At 39.4% G+C, this 27,406-nt stretch overlaps 1 protein-coding gene across 2 annotated transcripts; it reads left to right on the forward strand.

The window, feature by feature from the left end:
- On the forward strand, positions 1 to 27,092 carry PNISR (PNN interacting serine and arginine rich protein). 2 transcript variants are annotated; one of them, XM_064707240.1, is made up of 12 exons: positions 1 to 121; positions 12,368 to 12,486; positions 13,710 to 13,895; positions 15,662 to 15,888; positions 17,556 to 17,742; positions 18,004 to 18,194; positions 18,799 to 18,936; positions 19,961 to 20,060; positions 20,768 to 20,821; positions 22,089 to 22,259; positions 23,786 to 24,887; positions 25,126 to 27,092. In XM_064707240.1, the coding sequence occupies exons 2-12, from the start codon at positions 12,399 to 12,401 to the stop codon at positions 25,154 to 25,156; spliced, it is 2,475 nt and encodes an 824-aa protein (XP_064563310.1). In that variant the 5' UTR covers positions 1 to 121; positions 12,368 to 12,398; the 3' UTR covers positions 25,157 to 27,092. The 2 variants fall into 2 exon arrangements, with proteins under 2 accessions (XP_064563310.1, XP_064563311.1); XM_064707241.1 differs by lacking the exon at positions 1 to 121 and adding an exon at positions 375 to 393.
- The last annotated feature ends 314 nt before the right edge of the window (positions 27,093 to 27,406 follow it).

Consider the following 27,406-nt stretch of genomic DNA (forward strand, 5'->3'; position numbering starts at 1 on the left):
CTTTCATTTCCGGGTGAGCGCTAGCGGGCGCCATATTGTCTTGTCCGTGAAGACGAGGAGTGATAGCGGGGGCAGCGCGGCCGCGGAGCGGCGGCACCGGCGGCGGGAGGCGGGGGAGCGCGTAAGTAGCGGGGCGGGCTGCGCTGCGCTCGCCAGCGCTCCAGGGGGGCCGGCGGGTGTCGTTGACCCGCTCTTCCCCTTCGCTCCGAGTCGAACCGGGAGGGCGCCGCGCGCCGCGGTGGCGGCGGCAGCAGCTGCTCGCCGGGCGTGAGGAACCGGCGGCGCAGACAGCGGAAACCGGCGGCCGGGACGAGAAGGGACGAGCCGAGAGCCGTTCGCCCTCCCCCGCTGCCCGTCCGGGTGGGGGGGGGGGCGGCGCGCCGCGCATGCGCGGTGAGGGCGTTGTGGGGGGGCGTTGGGGACCCCCGGGACCCCCCCCTTCCCCCCGCCCGCCCTCCTGCGGGGGTCCCCGGTGGGGACGGGCCCGGTGCCGGCAGTGCGCATGCCCCGGGGCCGCCCCGCGCCGCTGCCGCTGCCCCGGGAGAGGCCGGTGCCGAGCGCGAGCCGGCGGGGCCGGGATGCTGCAGCCGGGCCGGAGCCGGGGGGGGGGGCAGCGCCCGTGGCTCCGCGGGGCGCGGTGTGTGCCCGGGCTGGCCCGTAACCCAGTTAGGGAAGCGCCGTGTGCGCTGGGATTCCGTGCTTGGCTGTGTCAGCAGCCTGGCTCCCGCACATGAAATGTATTCCTGGGGTATTTGTGCTGTTTCATGGCTTTCGGGGCCGCTCCTATGAGTTCGTTCCACTGGAGGGCTCCAGAGAACTGAAATTCACACAGCGGCATTTGCGAGATACCTGCACCAGTAGCTTGGCAAACGCAGGGTGTTTTTAAATGGGTTCTCAAACAGATCATGGTTTGAAAGCCTTTTTGCTTTCAGCGCTTATCCCTGCAGTTTCTCTGTACTTCATTAGGTAATCCCACAAAGTTGTTGAAGGGAATTTTAATGGGATGTGCTAGGCTTTATGGTTAAGGATGGAGACACAAAAGTGATCCGAGGGCAGGAACCACTCTTCTGTGAAGACAGGCAAAGAGAGCTGGGATTGTTCAGCCTGGAAAAGAGAAGGCTCCAGGGAGACCGTCCCTTGTTGTGGGCTTTCAGTACCTAAAGGGAATCAAAGGTACTTTTGTGCATGAAAAAGCTGGTAAAAGGCTTGTTACCAGGGCTCTGGGTGAGGGACAGCAGTATTAAACTGAAATATAGATTTAGACTGAACATCAGGAAGAATTTGTTTATAATAAGGATGGAGAAACTGTGGAATACATTTCCTATGGAAGCTGCATGATTGGAAGTGTCCAAGATCAGGTTGGACAGAACCTTCAGCAACATCATTTCATGCAGAATGTTGAACTAGATGGTCTTCAAAGGTCCCTTCCAACCCAAACCATTGGATAATTCTGTGATATCCTACCCCAGCTGAAATTTCCTAAGCTTCTGTAACAAATGATAATGGAGAGTATTCAGACACCTTGGTTGTTGTTCATTTCTTCTCTTATAGTTGACACCTGTAAATGTTTTCTGTCTGTTGGAAGGTGTGGGGTACAGGAAACAAGAGTTGCCCTAAAGGGTTGCCCTTTGTTTTGAGGCACAGTCAGCCACCTTTCAGAGAGGGGGAATGGTGGTCTTCAAGCATAAAGCTTGTCTACCAGCAGACAGTATTCCAACATCATTTTCCAAAGGCAGGGTTACAAGTACCAGTGCAGTTCAGCCAACACCTGTACTGTTGGCAGGAGTAAGAAACCCCTTTCTGGAGTGCAGCTGCACAAAAGATGGCTCTGATGGGGGTGACAGATGCAGCTGCAGCTCCCCTGACTGTAGAACAGAGGGGAACTGAAAGTCTCTGCTTTGTCCAGGCACAAGCTGCTAGGACTGCTGACAGACAAGCTCCTGGTTTTTAATTTGTTTGGTGCAGCAGCAAACCTTGTGTCATCTCTGCTGTTAGCCATGACAAGGCTTCCTTTGTCCCATATCACATACAAACTCCTGCTCTGATAAGAATGCTTTCTACACTTTGGGCTCAGGAGTCTTGTAGGGCTTAAGAGTCCACAAATTTAGCACAGTTCCACAATTTTTTAGTGGTTAGCTCACCTTATAAGCTGCAGTGGTAGAGTGGAGTTATAACCATGTTTGATTTTTAGTTAAGTGCAGGATTATGTAAAGATTCAATGGGAACAGGAGTGTCCAGTCTCACTTCTTTTTGTGACTGAGGTATGTGGTGGTTCTGAGTCTGTTTTTGGGAGCAAGTAATATTTTGGGTAAGTTTTATTAAAGTCTTCTTGCTTTCATCACTAGCTGATCCCTTATTAAGTGATAACTGTATTTATCATTGAAGTCAATATCTGTTCATGACTAGTGAGGAGCAGTTGTTTATTTAGTTATTTGCATTGTTAATTTTTGTGTAGAGCATGTTCATTGCAGAGGAAGTTGTAGATGGACCATTCACTTCAGAAAAAAAATAATGCTGTGTTACAGGGCTAATTGAAAACCCTGCATCAGGACTTTCAGTGGAATGATACACGAAAAAAATAATCAGGTTGGACATTTTTTCCCCCCAAACCCAGCACAGTTTTGACTTAAACTGCTGAAGTTATGATAATGTTTCTGTGGTAGTAAATGTTCTAGCAGTGATTTTGTTTTGATACTGTATGATAATCAAATCATGTATTTGTCTTTGTCTTAGAAATAGAAAAAATAAGTAAATGGTACCTGGATGCCAATATCTGGTCCTTTTGCTCTTTTAAAAAAGAGTTGTGTTCAGCTCAGTGGATATGTGGATGTAAGTTTGGATTGACAGACCTTGGAAGCTGTACTGCTGGAGTGACTCCCTGAAGAAGATTTCACAGTACTTTTTTTTTTTTCTCCTTTTAGTTTTTTTTAAATTCGACCTTTGTTCATGCTGCTTCCTCTTGTTAGCATTGTAAATATTAGTCAGACATACTGATGTGTGAACAAAGTTCTGGGAAAACTTCATGGATCCTGAGCAAGCTGTTTGCATCAATTCTTTTTCTGGTTCTGTATTTTGGATCTTGGTTACACATTTGAAAAGCCTCTGTTCTTCAGTCTGAGAAAGAACAGTTCTATGTTAAAAAATGCAATGGAACAAATTTTAGTGATACACAACTATAAGTGAGCTGGAAGATTTTACATGTTTTTGACTTATCATGCTAACAGATCCCAGCAGGCTCAAAGGTATAGATAGCTTCTGGCTCTCAAGAGGAGAAGAGATGCATGGTACCTGGGCATGAAATGCTGGGACAGCTTAGGGTGGTGCCCTGCCTGATGGATAAAAGTCTTTGGCCAAGTGAAAGTGTAGTGAATGAAACAGAGAAGTAGGCAAGACAGTTACTGTAACGTTTCTGATTTATTGCAGACTTAAAGCACACCATAAGTAATTGATTTTCTAATCAACAACTGAGTATAATACAGTAATAAATATTAATTCTCCCAAGTAAAATGAAAGCTGGGGTGCTTTTGTCTGAGTGATGAATATACATTTGTTCTGACTCTGAGTGAATGTGTCTGCAGCCCCTCTGTAGTAACTTACAGAGTTTGTTCCTATGTAAATGCATAGGATACAGCGCTTTTCCAGACTCCCACATCCTTTTAACTGCAGAAGGATTCTGTCTTACCTGGGTCTCCTATGCTAAGACCCCCACCTAATGATAATTCTTTTGACACCCTTTCTGCATTAATTTTTTTTTGGTAGGGGGACTCCTTTGGGTATGCAAAGCTATTTTTCATTTGCAGTTCGTTTCAGTTGCACCTCTTTTGTACAAATTCTCACAGAAAAGTGTCTTTTATTCCAGTGACACAGTCATGGAAGAAGTGCTCAGTTTACATTTCCTTCCAGTTGGGAGCACTTTGAAACAGACATCTCTGGAGTTTGTACCATGTGTGTCCATTATTGACTTTGGATTCCAGTGTGGTTGGATATTGATAATACCAAGGTTGAGCTGCTCTTTCTAATTCCTTGGGAGAGCTATGTAAGCTGTTGGTGTTGTGTACCCAGAGGATTTATCCACTAGTTCAACCTCATTGGTGATGTCTTTGCTGCCATGGCCCTGTTGAAGCAATAGCACAGTGGAAGGAAAGTGAGGGGGGAACAGCTCTGCAGCAACACTTGCTCCGTTTGAACTCTTGGAGGAATTGGCCTTATTGCTGTCTTTCTACTGACTGCCCTGATCCTGGTGTGGTGAATGTAGGATTATGTTTATCCTGCTTGCAACTGAACAGTTGCACAGAATTCATCATGGAAACTCATCATGAGCTTTCAGTCACTGTGCTAAAACTTCACAGAGTCAGTGTCAGCTACCTTGAATGAAAGGTAAAAGCCTTACATTAAAATAAGGCACCCACATGAAAGATCAAGAAATCAGGCTATTGATTTCAAGGAGCTCTGCTCCTGAAACATCTCCAGTTTCCTTTAGGTTCATCTTCAGAGCCTAAATCTATATGAGATAAAGAAACTGCCCACAGAGTATGTGATGCTTTTGAGATCCTTCTCAAGATGTGTTGTGGATGACTTCTGTAGCCCAGGTTCTACAGGGAACATCAGAGACTAATGTGCCTTTGTGTGTTTCAAAACCAGTAATTGCAGTTTGTTACAAACCAGGACTCCTACCTCTTGGGGTTTTTCCCTTCAACTGTGTAGACCTAAATATAGTCAAACAGTCATGGCTGCACTGTCAGGTTACCTCAGAGGCTGTGGAACATCTCTGAACCCTGAGGTACAAAGAGCAGCTGTGTAGGGATTCTCCAAGTATGCATGATGGCCTGCTCTTTCAGCTTCCTTGTTCAATTAGATGATGGATATTTCTTTGCTAAATGCCATGCCTGTTTGGAATGCCTGCAAGACAAATCTTTAGTCACCAGAGAAATTCCTGCAGCTGTGTGTTAAGAGTTTAATTAGCAAGTAAAACTTGTCAGGCCATCTTGTGTCATATATTGACCTGCTCTTCAGGAAAGATGAGTAGCATGATCAGAAAACTGATGCAACAGCCTCCCCTCAGCATCAGAAGGGTCTTGATTTCTGGCTGTGGGTTCTATAGGTTCCAGAATCCTTAGTCTGCCTGTCTACAGGGTTGAATAAACCACCAGGGTGTGCCCTGAAGATGAGGTGCAATGATACTGATGTCTCAAGTAGTGTAGGGATTTCTGACCTTGATCTCTTCAGCTCAGGACACAGCAGAAGGTGTGTGCCACTCTCCTTCTAGGGACAGCTTGACTCCTAGGTTGTCTCCTGATTTCTTGGAGTTGAGATAGTCTAGCTTCTAACAAATCCTTGATTTTATTCCAAAGATGACTACTTTCCTCATTTGTAAGACATTTCACTTTCATGGATTTCCTGGCAAGCCATTGAAGAGAATCTCTGAATCTCTTCAGTATCTGCTGCAGAAGCTGTTGAGCTCTAAGGTGTTCTGCATGGTTAGGATGGTGTGTAACATTGGTATTAGGAAGAAGGAGATTGTCAGAGTGATGGGAGTTACTTAGGAGGAGCAAGAAAGTGTGTACAAGATGCACTCATCAGGACAGCTTGGTGTGGTTAGTTATCTTCCTGATGCTTTTCTGGAGCTGAGCTAACTTCCTAGCTCTCTGTGCTTCTCATCTTGGACTGGCTGCATCAATTGGAGCAATTCAGTTTATCCATTAGCTGTATTAAATTTTGTTTGGGGACAGATCTTGCTTATCTTTCCAGGGGAAGTTTCTTGCTATTTTTCAGTCCTGCTGCAGCCAATGTCATAAGGCATTTAAGGAAGATTGTATCTCCAGGGTGACAAGCAGGCTTTGTCTTTTGACATTTCCAAGACTGAGCCTTGCTCCATAAGACTCCTCCAGTGTTGAGAGGTCAGAGCACAGTTAGCTCTGCACAAGTGCTGTTGAACTGGGAGTGGATTTTAGGAGTTTACATTATGAAACTGCCTAGGTAGAGTTGTCCAAGGAACCTGAGTGAGCCTGTTACTGCTCAAGTTCTGTTGGTGGCCTTGTCTGAAAGATGGCCCCACCTTTGACATCAAGGACCTTCACTAAGCACTGTGCCATTGGCAAGTTCTCAGGAAACCATGCTCTGCTTCCTGTTGGTGTGGAAATGTGTAATTTCCTTCAGGATAGCTGTGTTTTGTGGGAAGTGCTTGGGGGAGTCTCCCAGAGTTAAAGGTGAGCTTGTGAATTAACACTCAAGACTGGTAAGTACCTTCTAAATGTGTAATTTCAGTGTGTGGTGTGTCTGGACACATCATACAGCTATGTTGGAAAATAACCTTATTATGCTAACAAATAGGGTGAAGGAGATGCTTTTTTTCCCTGAAAGAACAGGTTAACATTGAGGTGTAATTTGTAGTTGAGATGCATGTTACAATCAAGCATGGGAGTGGAAAGGTGCCTTTAAAAATATGCTCTTTGTCTTTACACAAAGAAAAGTTAGTTTAAATACAGTGATAGAGAGTTTGACATCACATTTAAATGTTTCTGAGTGCTGTTGGCTCTCAGAGGTTGATGGTGGTCGAGGTAAGTCCTGTCTGTATTGCTATCTCAGCTTTCATCATCAGCAGTGGAGCCCTCACCAGCAGTCCTGTCAAGGGTTGCACATTTTCATACCAGTAATTTGCTTTAATAAGACTTCAGCACATTCTAGTCCAGCCTTTGAATAGAAATTTAAAAAGAAAAAACCCCAACACGTGAAAGAACATAATTCAGAACATGTTTGCTCTTAAGAACTCCTGCAGCATTTTCAGGTATCTTGTGAACTTTCCATAATCTGTTAAATACGTGTAACTGAAATTAAATGTGAGCTGATGGGGTGCTTTGTTCATGTGATTGTGCTTCTGTATAAAACAAAGGGAATCCTGAATTGGCTTCTGTTTCTTCATTGGTAAACAGATTTTTAATAGATTCAGGTTCCTGTTCTGTGATCTGACATCAGGGAACAGCTCTTGAAGCACCAATAAATGTTCTTTTGTTTATTTGTGTGTGTATGCTAGAGAGAGAGAAGGAGAGAAAAAAAGGCTATGTCCAATTGAATTGGAGGGTAGAACAGCTAAGTAAAAGAACCTTCACTCATCATTGTGAAGGAGGCATAGTATCTGCATTTTCCTTTGTAAGTAGGTGCCTACAAAATGGATCCATTCTTTAAACCTGTTGCTTTTCAAACCTGTTGTATCATCACCTGTACTAGTGATGTCAGAACCAATATGTCTTAATGAGACTGCTGGGTTGAAGCACCCCTCTGTTACTGTCTTGCTAACCTTTGAACTGAGTTAATTTTAGCCAATATTCATCTCCCTCCCCTCCAACTTCAGTAGGAAATAAAGTTTGTTTCACTGTCATTTGGATGCTCTGCTGTGTTTGGCCTTAGGTCACTGGTGGGAAATAGAGCTGTCCATTGTATTAGGTGACGCTTTTCTTTCAGGTGATGCTGATTTGGGAACTTGTAAGAAATAAAAACTTGTTTATTATTTGTGTGGCAGCATCCAAAGTTAATTTTGTCAGTGCAGATTTTAGTTAGTAGGAGAGGATTTTGAGTCTCCATTATTAATTACTACTTGTGTCTCAGGTTGTTTTTTGTCATATACATTAGTACAAGAGGTTCCAGTTGTTTCAAGCCTTTAAGTTCCTGGTTTAGTGGGTGAGAGGCATTGCTTGTTGATTTTGGATTTCTTTCCTTCTCCCCTGCCTTGGTATAGAAGCTGAATGCCTTGCAGTACTTTTAAAATTACTGCTAACAGGTTACATTTTCTCCACTGTGTTTTGTGAGTTCTTTGTGAAGTAGTTTGTGCCCTTTTCTGTTTGTGGGCTCAGGTTCAAAAGTGTTGTTTTGGTAACTCACATCTCGTTTGTTCATTACTGTATGACTTGACTTTTTCTGGTTTGATTTTTGACACCTTTAAAATATCATTGGGAAGGAAACTGTCAGTGATGTCTGACAGGACAATCCTGAGATTCTGTTGAAGAGTCCTTTCATACTCAGTAAAGTTTCACAAGCAGAATACAAAGTTTCAATGCCTTTATGTAAAAAAGAGTAGCATCAAATAGCACAAGTGCTTGTTTTAGTTATCTTTTGGAACATGACAGCTGCAAATGAGGAGCTAAAAACAGGTTGGGGTTAGCCTCTGAAACTTAAAAGCAGATGGAATTATTAGACACTGAAGTGCTTAGCAAAATAATTTTTGAAGACAATGAACCATTTTTAAATGCCTGTAGCCTCCCTGTAGTAGATAAAAAAATTATATCAAGTGTCTTTTTCATGTTTACCTTGTACCAGTTAGTGAAAACTGGGAGAAAATGCAGGAAAATAAATGGAGAACTAAAAAACAGGGGAGTCTGTTTCCCAGAAAATGACAATGTCCTGCTGTTGCAGGTGACCATAAAAAGAGAGGTGCTACAAGTAACCACTTCTGTTCAGTGGTTCTGAGCCACACATTTAGTCTTCAATATTAAAAATTTTGAATATGACCTTCTCTTTTAGCCTGTATATGTTAATATTGCTTCTATAAACATTTTAAGGTGCAAATTTTATTCCTTCCATATCCAGTTTGTGTTTCTGTAAAGCAAACATTGCTCAATAAGGAAGATGTATTGAAATACATAAAAAAAATCATTTTGGACAGTTTTCACATCATATTTGGAAAAGGGCTTCTACATGTATGGTTGCATAAAGAAAGTGATGTCATTGCTTAAGTGTTTCTGTAGTACATAGTTCTGATTAGTAATGAATGTTTTTACAGTGAATTTGGTAATAAAGCTGTGTGCTTTAAAGCCAGCATATTTTATAGTTACCAACCTATGAAAATCGACATTTCTTCAGGAAAACCGTAGAAGTACAAATGCAATACAGAATTAAGATGTTACAAACCAGGACTTTCTGGTTGAAACCAAGCTTTCAAATACAGTTCACAAACTGATTTTAAATTAGTTTGTTCTGAGTGGCATAAATTGAATTAATCAAATATTGAAGTTCTTCAGGGTTTGGCACTGTTGCTGCTGTCTTGTCATAATGTTGTGCATCAAAATAGAACCCAGCTCCATGCCTTGACCTATTGCTGTACACTTCCCCACCTGATTTCTGTCCCCAGAATAGAAGTAATAAGATGAAATAACTTCTCTAGGGCAAGTAGAAGAGTAAACAAGTGCTTCAGTTTGTCCATAGTGAGGATCAAGGCCTGAGAGTAAAGAAAAAAAAGGCAGAATACTAAGTGTCCATTTCAGTTGAGAAATAAATATATAATTGTGCTAGCTGGAACATGTTTAAAAAAAATCTGTAATGCTGAAGATTTTAGGACAGAGATAGAACAAGTCCAGTAAAAATAAATCTCATCTAATCCTACCACGTAAAAACTGTGTAGGAGGTTCCAATTTAGTTGCATTTGTAGAAGTGGTCTTAATATTGTTACATTTTGATGAGAGAAATTGGTATTTAACTGTGTAATTTTTTTTTGCATTCAATTATATGTAAAGCAGTCTTATTAGTGAAAAAAACCAACCTTTTGCTGAGTTTTAGTGTAATTCCACGCACTTGTTGCAACATACTATGTATTGAGGTAAAAAAATGTTACCAGAATTAGTGAAATCCATGTTGATTAGTGCTAGTGGGATTTAACAGCTGCAAACAAAGGGAGCAGTACCATGAGGCTGTGCACTGCAGTGGTAGTCTGAAACCCCAATTCTTAAAACTTTTAATATGTAAACAAATTTATTTTGACATTTGAAAGAGTCTTTATTCTGGATGAAAAAATGAACTGAGGGAAGGAAAAAACACTTACCGTTTTCTTTAGGGTGAAAATAGTATTTGCAGTTACTTCCTCATATCTAGTGTATGATATATGTGTCTAGGAATACCTGGAGAGCTAATTTAAGGGATCAGTTAAAATGTTGCAATAAGTGCATTAGTAGCCACCCCATACACTCAGCTGGTATAAAAAAGTTAATTTCCTAGGTACAGATAAAATTGTGAAAAGAGAGAAGAGAAAGGGTGGTGTCTTCACTTATTAAAGGTTTGGATAGCATAAAAGCATTCATGAAATGGGAAAAAGCCTCCATACTTAGTTTAGCAAGAAAAGATAGTGAAAATAATAAAGTATTAGATAGGTTTTGCCCAATACTCCCCCTGTTGCCAAAGTTGATGTGGTCTTGTTTGAAGCCCCCGCCCCCAAAATGCAGCTGAAGGTTTCAGAGCCACAGGTGTAATTTTTGTACAGTGTTGACAATAAGTGGTTTCAAAACAAAGGTGATCTACAGTTTTTCAGATAAAGGATTACATTTGACAGAAGTATGCAAAATACAAGTTTGTGTTCATCTCTGCATGGCCCAGTGCCTCTGATGTTGAGTGCAGCTCTTTGTGGTGCACTTTTGTGGAGTGATGCTCTGCCCATGCAGTCATGCAGTGCCTGTGTGAGCTGGCGAGCTCAGGATGCCTTTGTGAGCAGGTTCCACTCCAGAGAGCAGGCTCTGTCTGTGGGGTGTGTGTGTCCTGCTCCCTCGGGGCCACTGGGGCTGCTCCTGGCTGGCCACCCAAGTGGCACTGGCTGCTTTGAACTGGTTTGCTGTGAAGCAGAGAGGCTCTATTCATCTCTTCTGTATTGCACTTGGCTGTGAGCCACGGCTGGGTCCTGTACGCTGCTCCTGTGACCTCAGGGAATGAATTTTTCTCTTTCTTTTAAGTTTGGAGTGTTTGAAACTACCTACATGCTTGATGTTTTAACAGTGTGAACTCAGGGGTTGTATGTTAAATTCCATGAGTGCGCGGGGGCGTGAACGGCCCTGGAATCCGGCTATCTGGTGAGGGGCGAAGGCCAGGGCCCCTGAGCATCAGAAAACAGCCCCCTGGGCATCTTGGCCTTGGGCTGAGCTGGGTGATAGCTCGGAGCAGCGCGGTGAGAGACGAATTAGAGGCGACCACTTGCTGGGGTAAACTGTCGGTTATTACAGAAGAACCAACAAGGAGGGGAAACCCCCAGCAAATGGCCCAAACAGGGGCAGGAGAGGTTTTAAGGGAAAAGGGGGGAAGAAGACAGGAAACCCAGCTATCCAATAGTAATACATATTTGGAGGTACGAAACATAACTGATATACCAAAGTAACCAACTGTTATAAATCATAGGAGGGGCTCCGGGCTACAGCCAACCATAACTCCCAGAGAAAAGAAAATTCTCGAAACCTGGGAGGAGAAAAGGAGTGATTGACTGACCCCAAGGAGGAAACAACTTTCACTTTATAAGAGAAACCAGGGGAGGAGCAGTTTCATTTCCATAGCAACCTAACTGACAGGGTCCTGGGAAAGGAAGAAACCATTTAATACAGAAAATGGGGGGAGCAAACTAACAAACTTAAGAACACACCACAGCACATGAGGATATATTCACTGAGTGGAAAGCCTGTTGAGAAGTTCTTGACAGATTGGGTAGGGCAGAGGGGGTCACACTCAGTGCATTCCTACCCTACTGGTTTTTGGGAACAGCTTCTGGAGTGAAGTGTTCCCAGAGCTGTGCCTAGTCTTTGTCTTTGGAGAAGCTGTTTGGAGCAGTGCAGGTGGCTGCTCTGGGGTACTCCGTGTGTGGCAGGGTAGGTGCAGGTGCTGGGAGGAGCTGTGTGCCATTGGGGCAGCCTGCCTGCACTGCTGTGCCTCACACGTTCACCCAGAGCTGGCCCTGGAGCTGCACTGCAAGCAGGCTGTGGGGCTCTGCTGCTGCCTGCTCAGTGAGGATATATACAGCACGGCAAGAGTTGTTTCTCATGATTTTAAGGGGCAATGTGGTAATTGTGTGGTCATATTGATTTATCTTTCTCAGATTTGAAGGTTATATTTAGAAGTTAAAAAGAGTCTGTACAATGCATAACATGCATGCGGGCACTGTCTTGTACCTGTGCAGTTCTCCTGTGCAATCATTAACAATGTGTTTTACCATTTGGTGACTTTTGTCTTGCTTAACAGCCTTGCATGACACTTGTTTGAAGAAATACACATCTTTTCCCTAAGAAGCAGGCAAAGATACCAATCATGCCTTTTATATTTTGACTTGCTTTAAATTACATTTATTGCCAGTTGAGATCTTGTCGTACAAACTTGTCATATCTCTCCTTGAACATCATTTGGTAGTTAATTTCTTTGTGAAAATACAGAGAAATCATACTAGACTCCTGAAATCTTACAGTAATATTTCAGATATTACTCCAAAAGGATGAACCATTTCCTCCAGCTTAAAATATTAAGCCAGCATTGCTTCAGCTTGCTTTGCAAGGCTTAACTATATCTGCAGTTATGTAAGTTTCAGTTATGTGATATTTCATGGGCATCTATTTAAACATACAACTATTATTTTTAGTTGAAATATAGACTATATAAAGACTTAAAAGATGTGGGATCAAGGTGGACAACCTTGGCAGCAATGGCCTTTGAACCAACAGCAGTGGATGCAGTCATTTCAGCACCAGCAAGATCCAAGTAAGTATATAGAAAGCTTTGTGGATTCATTCTTTTAATGTGTTGTCATTCAAATTTTTGAATCTTCGTGACAGAGTATGACTCATAGTTGCCTTTGTAGCTGCTCTCAAGAGAATACATTTATGATGCTTTTCTGAACTAGAAAACATAGAAAATGTACAAAGATTCATACAAATGTTTTCACATGGTTAATATGTAATATGCAAATACAAGCACGAAACCTGAGTTATCCTACACAATTTACCACCATTTTACCAGTCATGCAGATCAACATTTAGACTTCTGTTACTAGATATGTATCCCTGTCAGTTCTTTAGCCAAGCTAAATCCTTTGTTTGAGAGAATGTGCTTTTTTATTCAGTACCTGTGTGGCAGAAGTATTAATGCAGATTATATATACAGAAAGAAATGTCACTGGAAGACCAATGCAGTTCTTGATTTAGGTTACAGTAGTGATAATCATGATCTCTTGTTTGAATTTTTTTTCCCCCACCAAAACCACCAAGTGCTTTAAAGAGTAGAACATTATATAACTTAAATTGAGAATGTGGTGGCAACAATTCAAAATATCAAGAGAAATAGAGAAATGGATGAAAGTGCAGGTGTGTATTTAATACTAAGGCAAAGTGATCAGGCACACAGTTTTTACTGTCACTTTAATTTCTGTTAATTTCACTGGAAGGTTTTCTTAATTTGATAATAAGCAGAAGACATACTTGTGTTCTTATCTGAGAGTGCAATTTATTTCTTTACTGATAGGAATGGCAGTAAAGAAAAAGAATGGGAGAGAGAACTGTAACATAATATCTGGCAAGGGTTATATGAAGAGGGTACATTGAAGAATAATTTTCCAACTATATCTTTTTTACTCTCAAATCTTCATGAATTTATAATATAAGGATATGTATATTAATTTCTGATGTCAAAATTAGCTCACATATAAAAAAGTGCATTACTACCACCCATTCAGTGCTAATGTAAAATAATCTGCCTTGTGACATTTTGAACATATGCAGAGAAACTGTACTTCAGCAAGTGTGTACACTGACATTTGCTTTGTTTCTTTTACTGTACACTGTGAATAAGTTTAAATGGTGCTCACAGTGCTTGCTGAAGGTAAATATTGCCCATTTATCTTGAGCAATAAGACATGTAATTGAGAAACAGTGTTGAACTTCAGACGTGTGGGTTCTAACCTCTTTAACTTCCTCTGTTTATTTTAGGCCAGATTGACTGGGCTGCATTAGCTCAAGCATGGATTGCTCAGCGAGAAGCCTCAGGGCAGCAGAACGTGGTGGAACAACAAGGAATGATGCCAAACGGACAGGATATTTCAGGAATAGAGTCTGGTCCAAACAACCATAATAATTTTCAGGGGGATCCCAATTTCAACAGAATGTGGCAGCCAGGTTTGTTTCCCTTGCTGTTCATTCCTTTTTTTCATGTTTTTTCATTTTATTCTGGTCAGATTTTTTTGGTGCGAACATGCCCTGTCCCTCAGGCTTCAAAATGCCAAACTACCAGTTGATTTATTAATCACAGCTCCTACTCAGAGAGCTACTGTTGCCTCTGCTGGAGTGTAATACCTGCTTCTGGCATGATCTTGAAGTGTAGAATGAGGTCACAGTATAACTGATGCTGGCTTTAGATGTCAAAAAATCTTTAAAAAGGAAGATCAGCAAAAGTCTGTGTGAAAAATAATGGGTTTATTGCATTTCATATACTTAGAATTTACTCTTTTTAACTTAGATATTTGATTGTCAGCATTTTTCAGTCATTGTAAGTTAAAGGTGATTGTGCTCTTCTGTTGGTATTGATTATTTTCTGTATTTTTTACTTCCTCCAAACTTTATTTTTTCCCAAAAATTAATTTTCTTTTTAAAATTTCACAAGATACCACTGGTAATAAGAATGGGATAGAAATGGGTTATTTTCTGCTAAGAATTTTTCTGAAATTGTTTTCTGAAAGCTGGCTTATGATACTATAATGTAATGCAATTTGAAGTGTATGAGCAGCATAGTAAGCCTATGTGCACGTCCTAAGTTGTTTTGGGGAAAATTGTGCTTCATACTTGATTCTGTTAATGGTTGAGAGAATAACACTCTCAGTTTTCAGTGTCCAAATGTATTGAAATGCAACATTTAATATAAGTAGGCTTAATATGTTATTGGTAGCTCTTATATGTGTGTAATAAAAGGGAAGTAGCCATCAGGTTTCACCTACCTGCACTAGGCTACAAGTTACTGTAGGCACATGTGAGAATTTTTAACTTTTCTACATGGCAGAGTGTATTCTAGCTGTATTTTTGTACAGTGAGTAGAAATTTTCACAGAAATAGAAAAGCTATAATAGCACTTTTTAGTTGCTACAGTAATAGATGCAATTATGATGCAGATGGGAAGGACAGTAAAAATTAGAAAAATGTACTGAAGGACTGGATGGAAAGTAGGAATTAACCTGAGAGGCTAGATCCTAATTCTGTTACTGGTGAGAGTTATAAGGCAGCTCTGTCACGGTCTATAAGTATCTGTATAGTGCACATAATTTTTGTCTTTTTAAGGAGTCAGTCAAAAATTATGGCCACATGAGCTATTAATTCATTCCTTTTCACTCTGTTAGCCAATTGTAACGTATGTTTGAGGGCTTATGACTGTAGCTTATTCTGGGACCTGTGCTAGATATTGGGTAATCCAAGAAATCATCCATTATCAGGACTCAAGAGTTTAAGGCATAGGTTTCAGTGGTTGTGCTGCTTACAACACCATTTTCCTTCCATGGTAGGTATTTCAAGTCTATTATGCAAAATAGTAAAATCGCTCCTTGCTTTCAAAATTGATGTAGAGAAGTAGGAGCAAGTTTAAGCAATTTGTAAGTCTTGTGGTGAACTCACTATTACTAGAAATTTATAAAAACAAATTTAGAGGATGTCTGTACCTGTCCAGTTCTGTCCCCCAGCTGCATGTTTCAGTTCAGCTACAGCTATTTGTATTTCCTTAGTTTAGTTGAAGAAATTATTGAGACAGTATAATATAGTCTTCAGATGGATGATTCTTCCTTGCTTTATCATCTGTGATGCTTTGAGGAACCTTGTGATCAATGCAAGAACACTGAGTGATTGGTGACTCATTTAATGATACTAACTTGGTATCCAATTGTATTCTGACTCCTGAACAGAATGGGGAATGCCTCACCAGCCCCCTCACCCACCTCCAGATCAGCCGTGGATGGCTCCAACCCCCCCAGGTCAAATGGAAATTGTTCCTCCGTCGGAAGACAGCAACAGCCAGGACAGTGGGGAATTTACTCCTGACAACAGGCACATGTTTAACCAGAACAATCACAACTTTGGGGCACCTCCCGATAACTTTGCAATGGGGCCAGTGAACCAGTTTGACTATCAGGTGAAACATATTTGTTGCTTTAGTAGTGTAGGCGCGCAGAGTCCCTTCCATGGATGTGTTCCTCTAATATCATCTAGCGGCGGCTTTCATTCTTCAGTTCTGCCAACATCTACAGAATCTGTTATCTGCTAAGATACATGTTAACCAAACACTTGACAGAAGATACTTTAAAAGTTCTCAGTTCTCTTCAGAGGCCAAAGGGTTTTATTTTTCTACAGTATTAATAAGAAATGGCTGTTGTCTGCAGTATTAAAATGAATCGCTGTGTTCCAGTATATAAATTAACATTATGTAGCTTTGTGTTTAAAAAAAAAAAAACAAAAAAGAGGAGAAGGAAAAAAATAAATTCCAAAAGATATGCTTAAATATGCTAGATAATGTACCACAGGAAACAGTCCTGTATTTGCAAGGACATAGACTGGATGATCCATTGATCTTTTCCATATCTATCTGCTGTGATTCTTTGAATAAACAGTGGTATTTCTAAAAAAAAAAAAAATCCATATCCACTTTTTTATTCATTCTGGCATATAAGTTGTATAGTATAATAAACATGTAGGTGGTTTTGTTGCTAATAATAGCAGGGTACATTAGACAGACCTTTAAACACAAAGAAGTTTTGTATCTTCCCTCTATTTTCAGTATTTTTCTTCAGAACTCCTGATGTAAATGACAAACTAGCTGTCTAAAAACCTACCTCCTATTCATAAACAAATACATGGGAAGATGGGCAGAATTTTTTTTATTATCTTCTAGGCTATTTTTTATCTTCTAGATTATTTTTCCTCTTAAAATTCTCTTGTTGAACAGCACTGTTAAATAGGGAACTAATAATTTTCCAGTATGTGAGTTTATTATAATTTTTGTTTATTGTCATGGGACAAACTCTTAAAATTAGCTTCTCTAAATACTACAGAAAACTTGTTTTGCATTGAATGAAAGAGGGATGCTTAGCCTGAAATTGTAGTGCCTTAGTGCTAGTCACTTAAATACTCAGTGGAATATTTGATACTGTACCCTTTTTCCTGAACACTCTCTTCTTAAATAGTTTCATTTAGCATTTCTGGGCAGTAAATATTAAAATAAAAAACTCCTCATATATGCCTCAAGACTTGTGATTTTTGGGTTGTATAGAGATTGCCCAGAATCCATAATCTGTACTAAAATTGCATATTATGCATTTAATATTTTAATCATAATAATGAGACCTGTGAAGGATTACTGGAAAGTACATAGTGCAAAATTCTTATGTAATAAAAGGCTGGTCTTTTTTTGTTCTCATGCTGTAGTTAAAAGACTGCTAACACAGCTAGACTTTTAAATCTTAGTTTTGTACACTCTTTATTTAACTGCATGCTCTGATGCTAAGCTGGCATGGAACTGATGGAGATAAATGGCGATTATAGAGCTTAATGTTTAGCGCAATGTGAAAGGAGATTGGTTGAAGCCCTTTCAGGTTTGTTAAGTATCCTTGCTTAAGTCTAAGTTTAGTCATTAAATATTTAAAAGAAACTTGTTTCTTGGGGACCACAGTAAAAGAGATTGAGAGATCTCAGTAGCATAGAAATCATGGATTCCTACTTGCATGGATTTTTGTAGACCGACTTGCTCACATGCTGCATTTAGTGTTACCATGTGAAGAAAAATAAACTGCATTACTCTTTCAGCATGGGGCTGCTTTTGGTCCACCTCAAGGTGGATTTCACCCACCTTATTGGCAGCCAGGACCACCAGGGCCACCAGGTCCTCCAGCACCTCCTGCACCTACTCAGAATCGAAGGGAAAGACCCTCATTCAGAGATCGACAGCGGTCACCTATTGCGATGCCTGTGAAGCAGGAGCCTCCCCAGATTGGTACATGTTAACCACTCCTTAATGAAAAATTAAAAGCTGTATTTTATAAGGAATTGCAAAATTTGAAGACCTTTTTCTTTTAAATAGCAAGAGCAGGGAAAGAAAAAGCAATTATAAATGTTTTTCCCCACAATCAGATGTGGGACTTGTTTTGAATGGGGATAGGGGGTTTACGTCTTTATTTTGGGGCATATTTTTATTCCTTTTTGTGGGGGGAAGGTTTTTTTCATCTTGCAAAACTGTAAACCTTGCTTTATGTAGATGCTGTGAAGCGTAGAACTCTGCCTGCCTGGATTCGTGAGGGCCTGGAAAAGATGGAAAGAGAAAAACAGAAAAAATTGGAAAAAGAGAGAATGGAGCAGCAACGTTCACAGATGTCCAAAAAAGAGAAAAAGGAAAGTGAGGAGGCTGAAGAAGGGGATGGCCCACGGTTACCTCAGAGAAGTAAATTTGTAAGTATAAGGGCTTGTTTTTGCTCAGATTTGTATTTCCTGAAAGCTATCAACTTTTTAGTCTCTTAGAAGGAGAGGCTCTGTGTTCCTGGTTACCTCATTGGTTTTGTTTTTTAAAGTAAGGTTACGCTGCTGCTCTGTTGATAATTACTTATGTTTTGAAGATTTTAATGGCTAAGAGGTAGAAGTATATAATTTGTTCTGTAATAGCAAAGAAACAAGGATGAAATTGGACTTTTTTTTTTTCCCTTTTGGAATGTACAGAGCCTTTGAAAATCAGAATTCCAAGTCAGCAGCTGAAAATATTCAGATACCTGTATTTGCTAAACTGAGCCAATTTAGGCAACCTTGCATTGCCTTCATTTTAGCAGTTATATTTTCTGTAGTCCAAAGTATATGTCTGGCAGGGAACTGACAACTAAGTATTTTCTTCGCTTGTGTGGGTACATGTACCTGCATATTTTTTAGGAAAGGAGAAAATAAATGGTTTTATGATAACTTGTAATACAGATTTCAGTACAAAGTAAATAAAGCTATTAAAAATAGAAACTAAGAAGCTTGATATTTAAGTTTTTTCCTGAAGTGTATGATACTGTATTTGTAGGACAGTGATGAGGAAGATGAAGATGCTGAAAACACAGAAGCTGTAAGTGTTGGGAAAGTCAGCAGGAGTCCATCCCCAGCTCCTCAAGAGGAGCAAAGTGAACCAGAAATGACAGAAGAAGAAAAGGAGTATCAAATGGTATTAATAATGTAGTTCTCACTAAGTATTTCTGTTTAACTGCTCATACTTCTCAGGCATATCAAAGTAAATCACTTGTTCTATGCCCAATGCTGTCAACAGAGGTGCAGTATGCATTGTGCAGTAAAGCAGGATTATGTTTGCATCTGTTCATAATGCTGTCTTTCCTATAGAAACAAGGATATCAGTTATATAATTCATATTTAGCACAATAGTGAAAGAATGTAATGACTAAAATCTTTACATTGATCTTTACTAATTCTAGGTTTTGTTTCACTTCACAAATTTCTGAAGACTTTTAGTGATTAAGTGCACCCATTTCAAATCTGTGTTTCAGCACAGATGGGGTGCTGTTCCTATGAAAGGGTATTTAAGAAATGTATTCTTGCAAGGAAGTGCTACAACCCTAAATCCTAGATCACCAATAGTTTCACTGTGTCTGCACAACCTTCACACTTGTGAATTCTTGTTAATTAAGGCCCTGAATTCTACTAAGTTTGATGAATATATTTTTGTAGAGCATGTAGCCAGACATAAACGACTTGGAGAACTAGCTACCACCTCAATTTTTTTTTTTCAATTTTTGTAGAAAATATGTAATAATAAAATGCTGCATAAGGAACTTCCCTCTGATGGTCTTTACAGGCAGCATACCAGTCAGAAAAGTGCTCTTTATTTTTTGAAAGAATAATTGGAATCAGTCTAAGTACATTGCTGATTTAGATATTCATTGTTGTAATCATTTTAGACATTAAGATCAGTGCCTGGATAGCTGTGTGCAATACATGCAGACACAGTTCACAGTCAAAATAGAAACTTTAGAGTTGTGAAATCAGGTCACATTTAAACAGCTTCAATCTTTTCTTGGTTTTTTAGTCATGTCTTTTGAAAGAAGTTATTAAATAAAATGTGCAGGAGATGACTTTCATAGTCATCAAAAGAAGTGAAGCTGTACGGATATAACTTGAATGCAGAATTTAGTCAAGATGTTTTGGCCTTTAATTGTATATGCAATTTTCTTCAGATGATGCTGACAAAAATGCTGCTGACAGAGATTCTCTTAGATGTCACAAATGAAGAAATCTATTATGTGGCCAAAGATGTCCACCGTAAAGCAACTAAAGGTATGCTGGGTTTGGGAGGTTTTTTTTTTTTGAGTTTCTTCTGCAAAAATTCTGTATTTGCATGTCTTTAGAACATTTAACCTCCATAGTTCTCCCTCAAGAACAATTCCAGTATAATGCATCCAACTTGGTAGAGTTCAAATCCAGTAATCATGTACTGTTGTCCTGTGCAGTGTATTGTGAGTTACTTGAGTTATTCCATTTTTTTCATACAATTCATTTCAGTTAAAATGGTACCTGTGTGTCAATGACTCTTGAGTTGTAGCTGTTCCTTACTACTATCATCTTTATCTCAAAGCTGTTCAGAAGTGAAAAGAGATGAACTTTGAGTCCTCAATTAGTAATTAATTTGCTTTTGCTATTAACATGTATTGTACTTACAGAACAGATTATTTTAACATAACAGAGTTAATCTAAGTATGTAACTACTGAAGTTGAAAATTATGTGCAGATGCTGTAACTTGGAAAGTGATTTATGAGTATATATTTGGGTCTTTTCTGTTCACTGTTAATTTGCAGTTAAATTCTAAATCTTCATGGTCAGAAAATCTAGAAGTGGTTTTAAATGGATGATGCGTTTTTAATGTTTCTTCTCTCCCTCCAAAGAACAGCAATAGTAGTAGATTTAACAATACCATAGACTCATGACTATGAAATCGTGGCTATTTGTGTTAACATGTTGTTCCTGTTGTTGATGTGATACAAAGCTCCTGCAAAACAGCTGGCACAGTCCAGTGCACTGGCTTCCCTCACTGGACTCGGTAAGTATGTTCCTTATTTTTGAGAGGGCTTAAAGGGGGAGTTTCACTTTTGCCTTGCATTTCTAGAAATTGCATTTTGAAACTAGACTTGAATTGCCTGGGAGTATGGGTCACTTTCTGATAACTTTATCATTACCAGCACCTTTGTTTGTTCCACAGGTGGTCCTACTGATATATAAGTGGGATAGTTGCTGGAGTAAAGGACTAGGCAGTGTGATTTAGTTTATGAGAATCTTGCCCTAATTTTGAAAATATGTAAAAATTTTAGATAAATTCACTTGTCAAAATATGATAGTTTCAGAAGCACACTGCAGCCTTCAAAGAAAGGAATACTGTTTCATACTTTTCTTCTGTTTTGATCCATATGAACCAGGGGGGAAAGTTGATAGAAGAGTAATGTGAAAGTCTATAAATAAAAATATTATAATCTTTGTAATTATTATTTTATTGAGAAGCTACATAAACACAAAGGCTCCCATATCATATACTGCCAGAAACAACACAGGAAAGAGAGATTGAAATTCCAGCTTGAGACACAACTGCAAGAGATTTCCAACATGACTTTTATCATCTAAAATGTACTACAGCAGTGTCAGTGATCAGTTATGTGTTCATTACATGGAATATTGATGAATTAGATAAAATGTTATCATCACAAGTATTCATGTTTCAAAACTAACTCAGTAAAGATCCTAAGGACCTCAGACTGAAAGAAATCCATGTCATGTTTAAACTGACTTTATCCTTATCAGTCCAGTAGTTAAATATCTCTGGGGGAGAAGAAAGTCTGTTTCTATTCCATCTCCATACCTGTCAAAGTGCAGTCTTTTCTAAATCATATGGAAAAAATTGATATGGCATTCAGAATTTCTGTAGCCTTGGACTATGGAGGCAGCTGAGATGTCTTCTGGGAAAGATCCCAGGCATTTTCTGTCCCGTTGCTGATACAGAGGCAGGCACTGTTACAGTCTCCACAGGCAGCTTTTTTGCCTTTCCATACAATGGAAAAAGTACCATGGTCACAGTGGTTGCTTGCTGAAAATAAACAAGCTGTTCCAGAAGGAGTAGAAGCAGACAGTGACCATCAAAGCAGATACGGGGGCCTTGAACACACTGGCAAACAGCACTGGCACTTACCAGAATAAAGTGACTTCTTCAGAGACAAGGAAGTGAAGGAAGGGCAGTGTTACTCTCCTCTTTGCCTCACAGAAGTATTAAGAACAAAGCTTAATCTTTCCTCGTGATAGACTGGACTTTATGCACGCAGGTGGACTGGGTGGTTATGGATCAGGAGACAGTGAAGATGAGAGGAGTGACAGAGGCTCTGAATCATCTGATACTGATGATGAGGAATTACGGCACAGAATAAGGCAAAAACAGGAAGCGTTTTGGAGAAAAGAAAGAGAACAGCAACTACTACTAGAAAAACAGCTAGAAGGTAAACCATAGGATGTCTTCTTACTGTGCCACTGTACATGGAGTTTACTACTTAGTATATGTAAATTGATGGCAAAGAAACACGTTTTCAGCAAAAAACATCTGAAACGAAATTTTTAAATAATGGATTTTTAATTCAAAATAAAAGACCTGAAACCTTGTGATTTACTTCTGCTTCTCCATACACGGCAAGGTTTGTCCTTTTGTACAAGCAATGTAGGCCAAAATGGTAGCACATTTGATCCCAGTGCTGAAGAGCTGTCTCAGGATGGATGCAGTGTTAAGAAGTCATGAACCAAGTTCACAGGCTGGAGGAGAAAGTGCTGTTATGATAAAACTTCAAATTGATGGTTTCCTCCTTTAACTTTTTATTTAAAAGCCTGCAAATAAGACATATGGAGCCCTTAATGAAAGGCTGGACTAGCCAAACTTTTGGTTTTCTTAACAGTCCTGTCTCTCTTTGAGTGTTGGAAGATGTATGCATAAAAGCAAAGCCATATGGAGAGAGTCTGAGTGGTGCCTGTGACCTCTGTCTCCTAGTGCAGGAAGCCAGATGTCACTGTGGAGACATCTCCATGGGACTATTTGTAGAAATGCAAAACCAGGGTGTAAAGCAGCTGATTCTGTATCTCCATAATACTGAAGAATGCTAGTTCAGAGTCTCATTTGTAGCAGTGTTTTGGAAAGGTAGAAGATTTCTAATGGACAATACAGCACTATCTAATATACACTGGCTTCAGCCTGTATTGCCTAATAACTTAGGGACCAGCTGGAATTGTTTTCTGGGTTAAATTTGACCATTAGCTGCCATTTGGACCACTCTGGGTTTCTGGATGCAGTTTTAATCCCTAAATTAATTCAGGAAATGATGGCCCACATCAAAAGCCCATTTTAAGGCAAAAAATGTATGTCAGTTATTTTTTCTGGATTCAATTTAAAATGGGGAGATTAAGTTGGCAGTGATGCAAAGAATCCTAGATTGAATAAAAATAATTTTTATTTTGGAAACCTCTGAGAAATGCTCTGAGGGTCTCACTATGTGAGAAATACAGCTTCTTCAGACCAGACAGTAATCCTCAAACCCAGATGAATGGGGCTCTAAGAAAGGCAAGAAGCATCAGTACTTTCTGCTGTATTGATGAGGAGTCTTGTAGGAAGCAGAAAGGGAGAATCAGGTGTGCAGAAAGGTTGCAAAAGGAAAAAGTCTATTGTGTAGATCATTTTGGGAGTTCTGGTGTCCCAGGATGTTTGTTTGAGAACTCCCATCTTAAGCCATTAAAACATGGAATAACATCAATACTTCTAAAATGACTGGGCTCTACTTCTTCTAAACCAAGAGGACAACTTTTCTAGAATTATAAGAAAAGAGAGTGGTTTGTTAAGTAGTTGGTATAGTGGCAGTGTTTTAATTATAAGTATTATGAGAGGTGCTTGGAAACTTGGTTTTGTTAATGTAATAGTGCGGAAATTACTGACATACTGCTTGAAATGAATTGCATTTTATTTCCTGTGTACTTCTTTTTTCAGAAGAAAAGCTACAAAATGAAAAAGTTTCAAAAGAGATGAACGAATTTACCAACAAAGAACAGAATAATAACTTAGCATCACAGGAGGCAAAAGACATTGAAGCAGATATGGTTCATGAAAAGAAGAGATCTCCAAATGCAGTCGCTCCTGATGTAGAACTCAAGAAAGAGGGTAAAGAGAGGACAGGAAGGAGTGGGTCAAGGAGCTCTAGCAGTGGTAGCAGCAGCAGCAATAGCAGGAGCAGCAGCAGTAGCAGCACAGTGTCCAGTTCTTCGTACAGCACCAGCTCAGGTAGCAGCCGCAGCACTTCACGCTCTTCCTCTCCCAAGAGGAAGAAGAGGCACAGCCGCAGTAGGACGCCGTCACATAAAGTTAGGCGCAGTAGGAGCAGGAGTTACTCCCACAGGAACAGGAGAGAGAGGAGTAGGAGCAGGGAGAAAATAAGGGAAAGGAGAAGATCTAGTAGAAATCACAGTGCTGAAAGGGGGGAGAGGCGGAGAAATCGGAGTCCTTCGAGAGAGAGAAGCTGGGACAGGCGGAGGAGCGGCAGCCGCTCCAGAGACCGGCGAGCCAACCGTGCGAGCCGCAGCAGGAGCAGGGAGCGGCGTAAAGCCGAGGAGCAGCGCAGGAGCCCTGCTGGAAATAGGCACAAACATAAAAGTGAGGGTAAAGATCAAGAAAGGAAGAAGGAGCAGGGTGGAGGTGGAGATAAAGACAAAAAAAAGAACAGAGAAAGGGAGAGAGATCAGGAAAAAAGAAAAGATAAGGCCAAAAAAGAGGAAAAAGAAAGTAAGGCTGGCAATCATGAGGACAGTAGATTAAAGAGAAAAAGAGACAGCGAAAGAACTTTCTCTCGCAGTGATTCAATATGTGTGAAAATAATAAGACAGGATTCCAGACAAGAAAGCAAAAAAGTTATTACCAAAGATAGCAAAAAACGATCAGGCTCTGAATCTAGTGCAAGGAGTAGTTCTGAATCACCAGGAAGCAGTAAAGAAAAGAAGTCTAAGAAATCGAAGCATATTCGGTCATGCTCCATGGAGAAATCTCAAAGGTCTGGTAAGAAGGCAAGCCGCAAACACAAGTCTAAGTCACGATCAAGGTAGTATACTTTTTAAGTACTTTGTCTGACTTTTAAAAAGTTTTTTTATATTCGTCTTCATGTGTACGGCATATGAACCTTTTTAATGAAGTATGGTATTTATTAAACTTTGTCTTAGGCAAAAGTAACTTTGGAAAATCTTTTAAAACTATTAATTACTAAGCCTAAAGTGTGTGTGGGTTTGGGGGTCTTTTATTTTTTCCAATTAACTTTTTCCCCCTTTTCCTTTATTTTTCAGATCAACAACTCCTCTTCGTCGTAAACGCTGAGGAATTTATGGCACCAGTGCTATGATGTTTAAAAATTCCATGAGTTATAAAAGGCTTGTCTCATTATAGAGGCACATTGTGGCTATGTAGGTGAAACCAGAATCCTTTTTTTTATTTGTAAATAGGTGTATTTTTTCCAAATGCTGCTCAGAATAATAGGATTTCTTTGTATTACATTTTTTCAAGAACGGTAGTGCTTATTAAGACTATAAAACAGGCCATTCTCTTTCAGCTGTAATGTTCTTAAAATTACTATTGAATGTACTGTGATGTCAATAAAGCTCTTTAGTTCATTTTTTTGTTTAAAATTCTTGCACCTGAATTTTGTGGTATATGGTAGAAAGTACTTAAAAAAAAGAAAAAGAAAACGGCAGCTTTTTTGGTATAACAGATTTTTAAAGTACTTGAAAAAGATTTAACATGAAACACTTGTAATCCATGGACATTATGAGATTACTTTATTGGGGGTGTGGAAGAACAGAGAAAAGACATCTTATTTTTCTTTAGTTATGTATAATAGACTTTTTAATAACCCTTTTTTTTTTTTTGGTCTAGCTGGTACTATATGCTGTTTGTGTAAAATATGGGTCACTGTAACAAACTATACTTAAACAGACTGAACCCCATTAGGAATATGTGCAATTAACTGATCTCATGTGGCAGTGTTGAGCTCTGGAACTCTATTCCTCACCCAGTTTTCAGAGAGATCTTTGGATGTTCAGGCATATTACACACATCTCACAATTTTAGATGTTTTTATGGAGCATGTTTATAAACATCACTCAGTGCACATTGGAAACTGACAATAGGTTAACTTGACATTTTGGCACATGCATTAAATGCGTAGTGAATATTGAAGCTGGTTCTTAGTTCACAAAAATTATGACTTGTGTAAAGCTGATACATTGATGTATTAGCAATGCCACTAAATTTTTGATTTTAATATTACCACAGAATGAAAGAGGTCACTGATTACCTGCTTAAGGAAATTGACTATTGCTATTAGAAACAAGAGTGTGAAATAATAGAAGTTAAAAAACAAACCAACCACACCCAACTCTAGGCCAGTGACTGTTACAGAAGAACATAAATTCAGGGAGAGATCTGTGCCTAAAAGGTCTGGTATGACACCAGTTGTGGAAAAGGTAAAAGACTTAACATCGAAGTAAGTTCTCTTTGATTGGCTCAATCTTTTAAGAAAAAATGGTACTGGTACAGGCAGCTTGGAAAGTATGTCTTCATGAATAGATAAATCCATTTAACTACATCAAAATTCAGCTATGCAGCTTTTTTCCACTGTAATTTTTTTCATAAATAAGATGCAGAAATGAACTGCTTCAGGGCAAAGAAATGCATTTTAACTATGTGTTTAATAAGCAAGCTAATTGCTAGTGAATACATGCATGTTTATCAAAACACTGTTTCAGATAAATAATCAGTTATAAATTATAACACCCCCCTCAATTATATCATTCATATAGAGTAAGCAGTCATATTTATTAGCAAATAAGGCATAATTTACAACACACAACTTTTGCTTGCATTGGTAGGAATATAAATAATGATGTATTGATCCAATCTCACAACACTCTTGGCTCTGGGTAAGAGTGAGGAATTTTGGAAAGTAGGTAGCATAACAGTTCAGATGTCCTAGATGTCCTTTCTGTCTCTTGTGAGAGACAGAAAGAAACTAGAAATAAGCTTAAGAAAAGCTGTTGAGGAATACAGTTTCCAGGATGCATTGAATTTGATTTTCAGTTCAGATTTTATATTCTCTGTCTAATAATAAAAAAGATTGTGTATGAAAAGCTTTATATACTCTGCCAACAACTGGAATTCTGTCACTTCCTGTAAATATGAAAATTATTTTTTTGACACAAATGCACTTCTATGGGTAGTGACTGTATGCCAATAAAAAGAGCATACGATCTCTGTATTTAACTGTTTCAGAAATCTTACTCATCACTCAGTAATTACATACACCTTGGTACTCTTGTCAGCATCACATACATTAAATTTCTTTGGGCTTTGGAAACTCCCCTTAGAAATGTCTTCACCAGAAAAAGCTAAAATAACAACTGCTCTTTTAATTCCTTGCACCTGAAGTTCTCCTAAAATGTGCAAATACATACAAAAAATGGGAATGTATTGTTTTAAAATGAATGCTGCAAAAACATTTCAGTGCACTACAGGAAAGCAATACATAGGATTTTGAATGTCATGTAGCAACATGACATTTGGAGGCATTTC

The sequence above is a fragment of the Zonotrichia leucophrys genome, chromosome 3 (genome assembly GCF_028769735.1).
Source record: "Zonotrichia leucophrys gambelii isolate GWCS_2022_RI chromosome 3, RI_Zleu_2.0, whole genome shotgun sequence".
NCBI classification, from domain to species: domain Eukaryota; kingdom Metazoa; phylum Chordata; class Aves; order Passeriformes; family Passerellidae; genus Zonotrichia; species Zonotrichia leucophrys.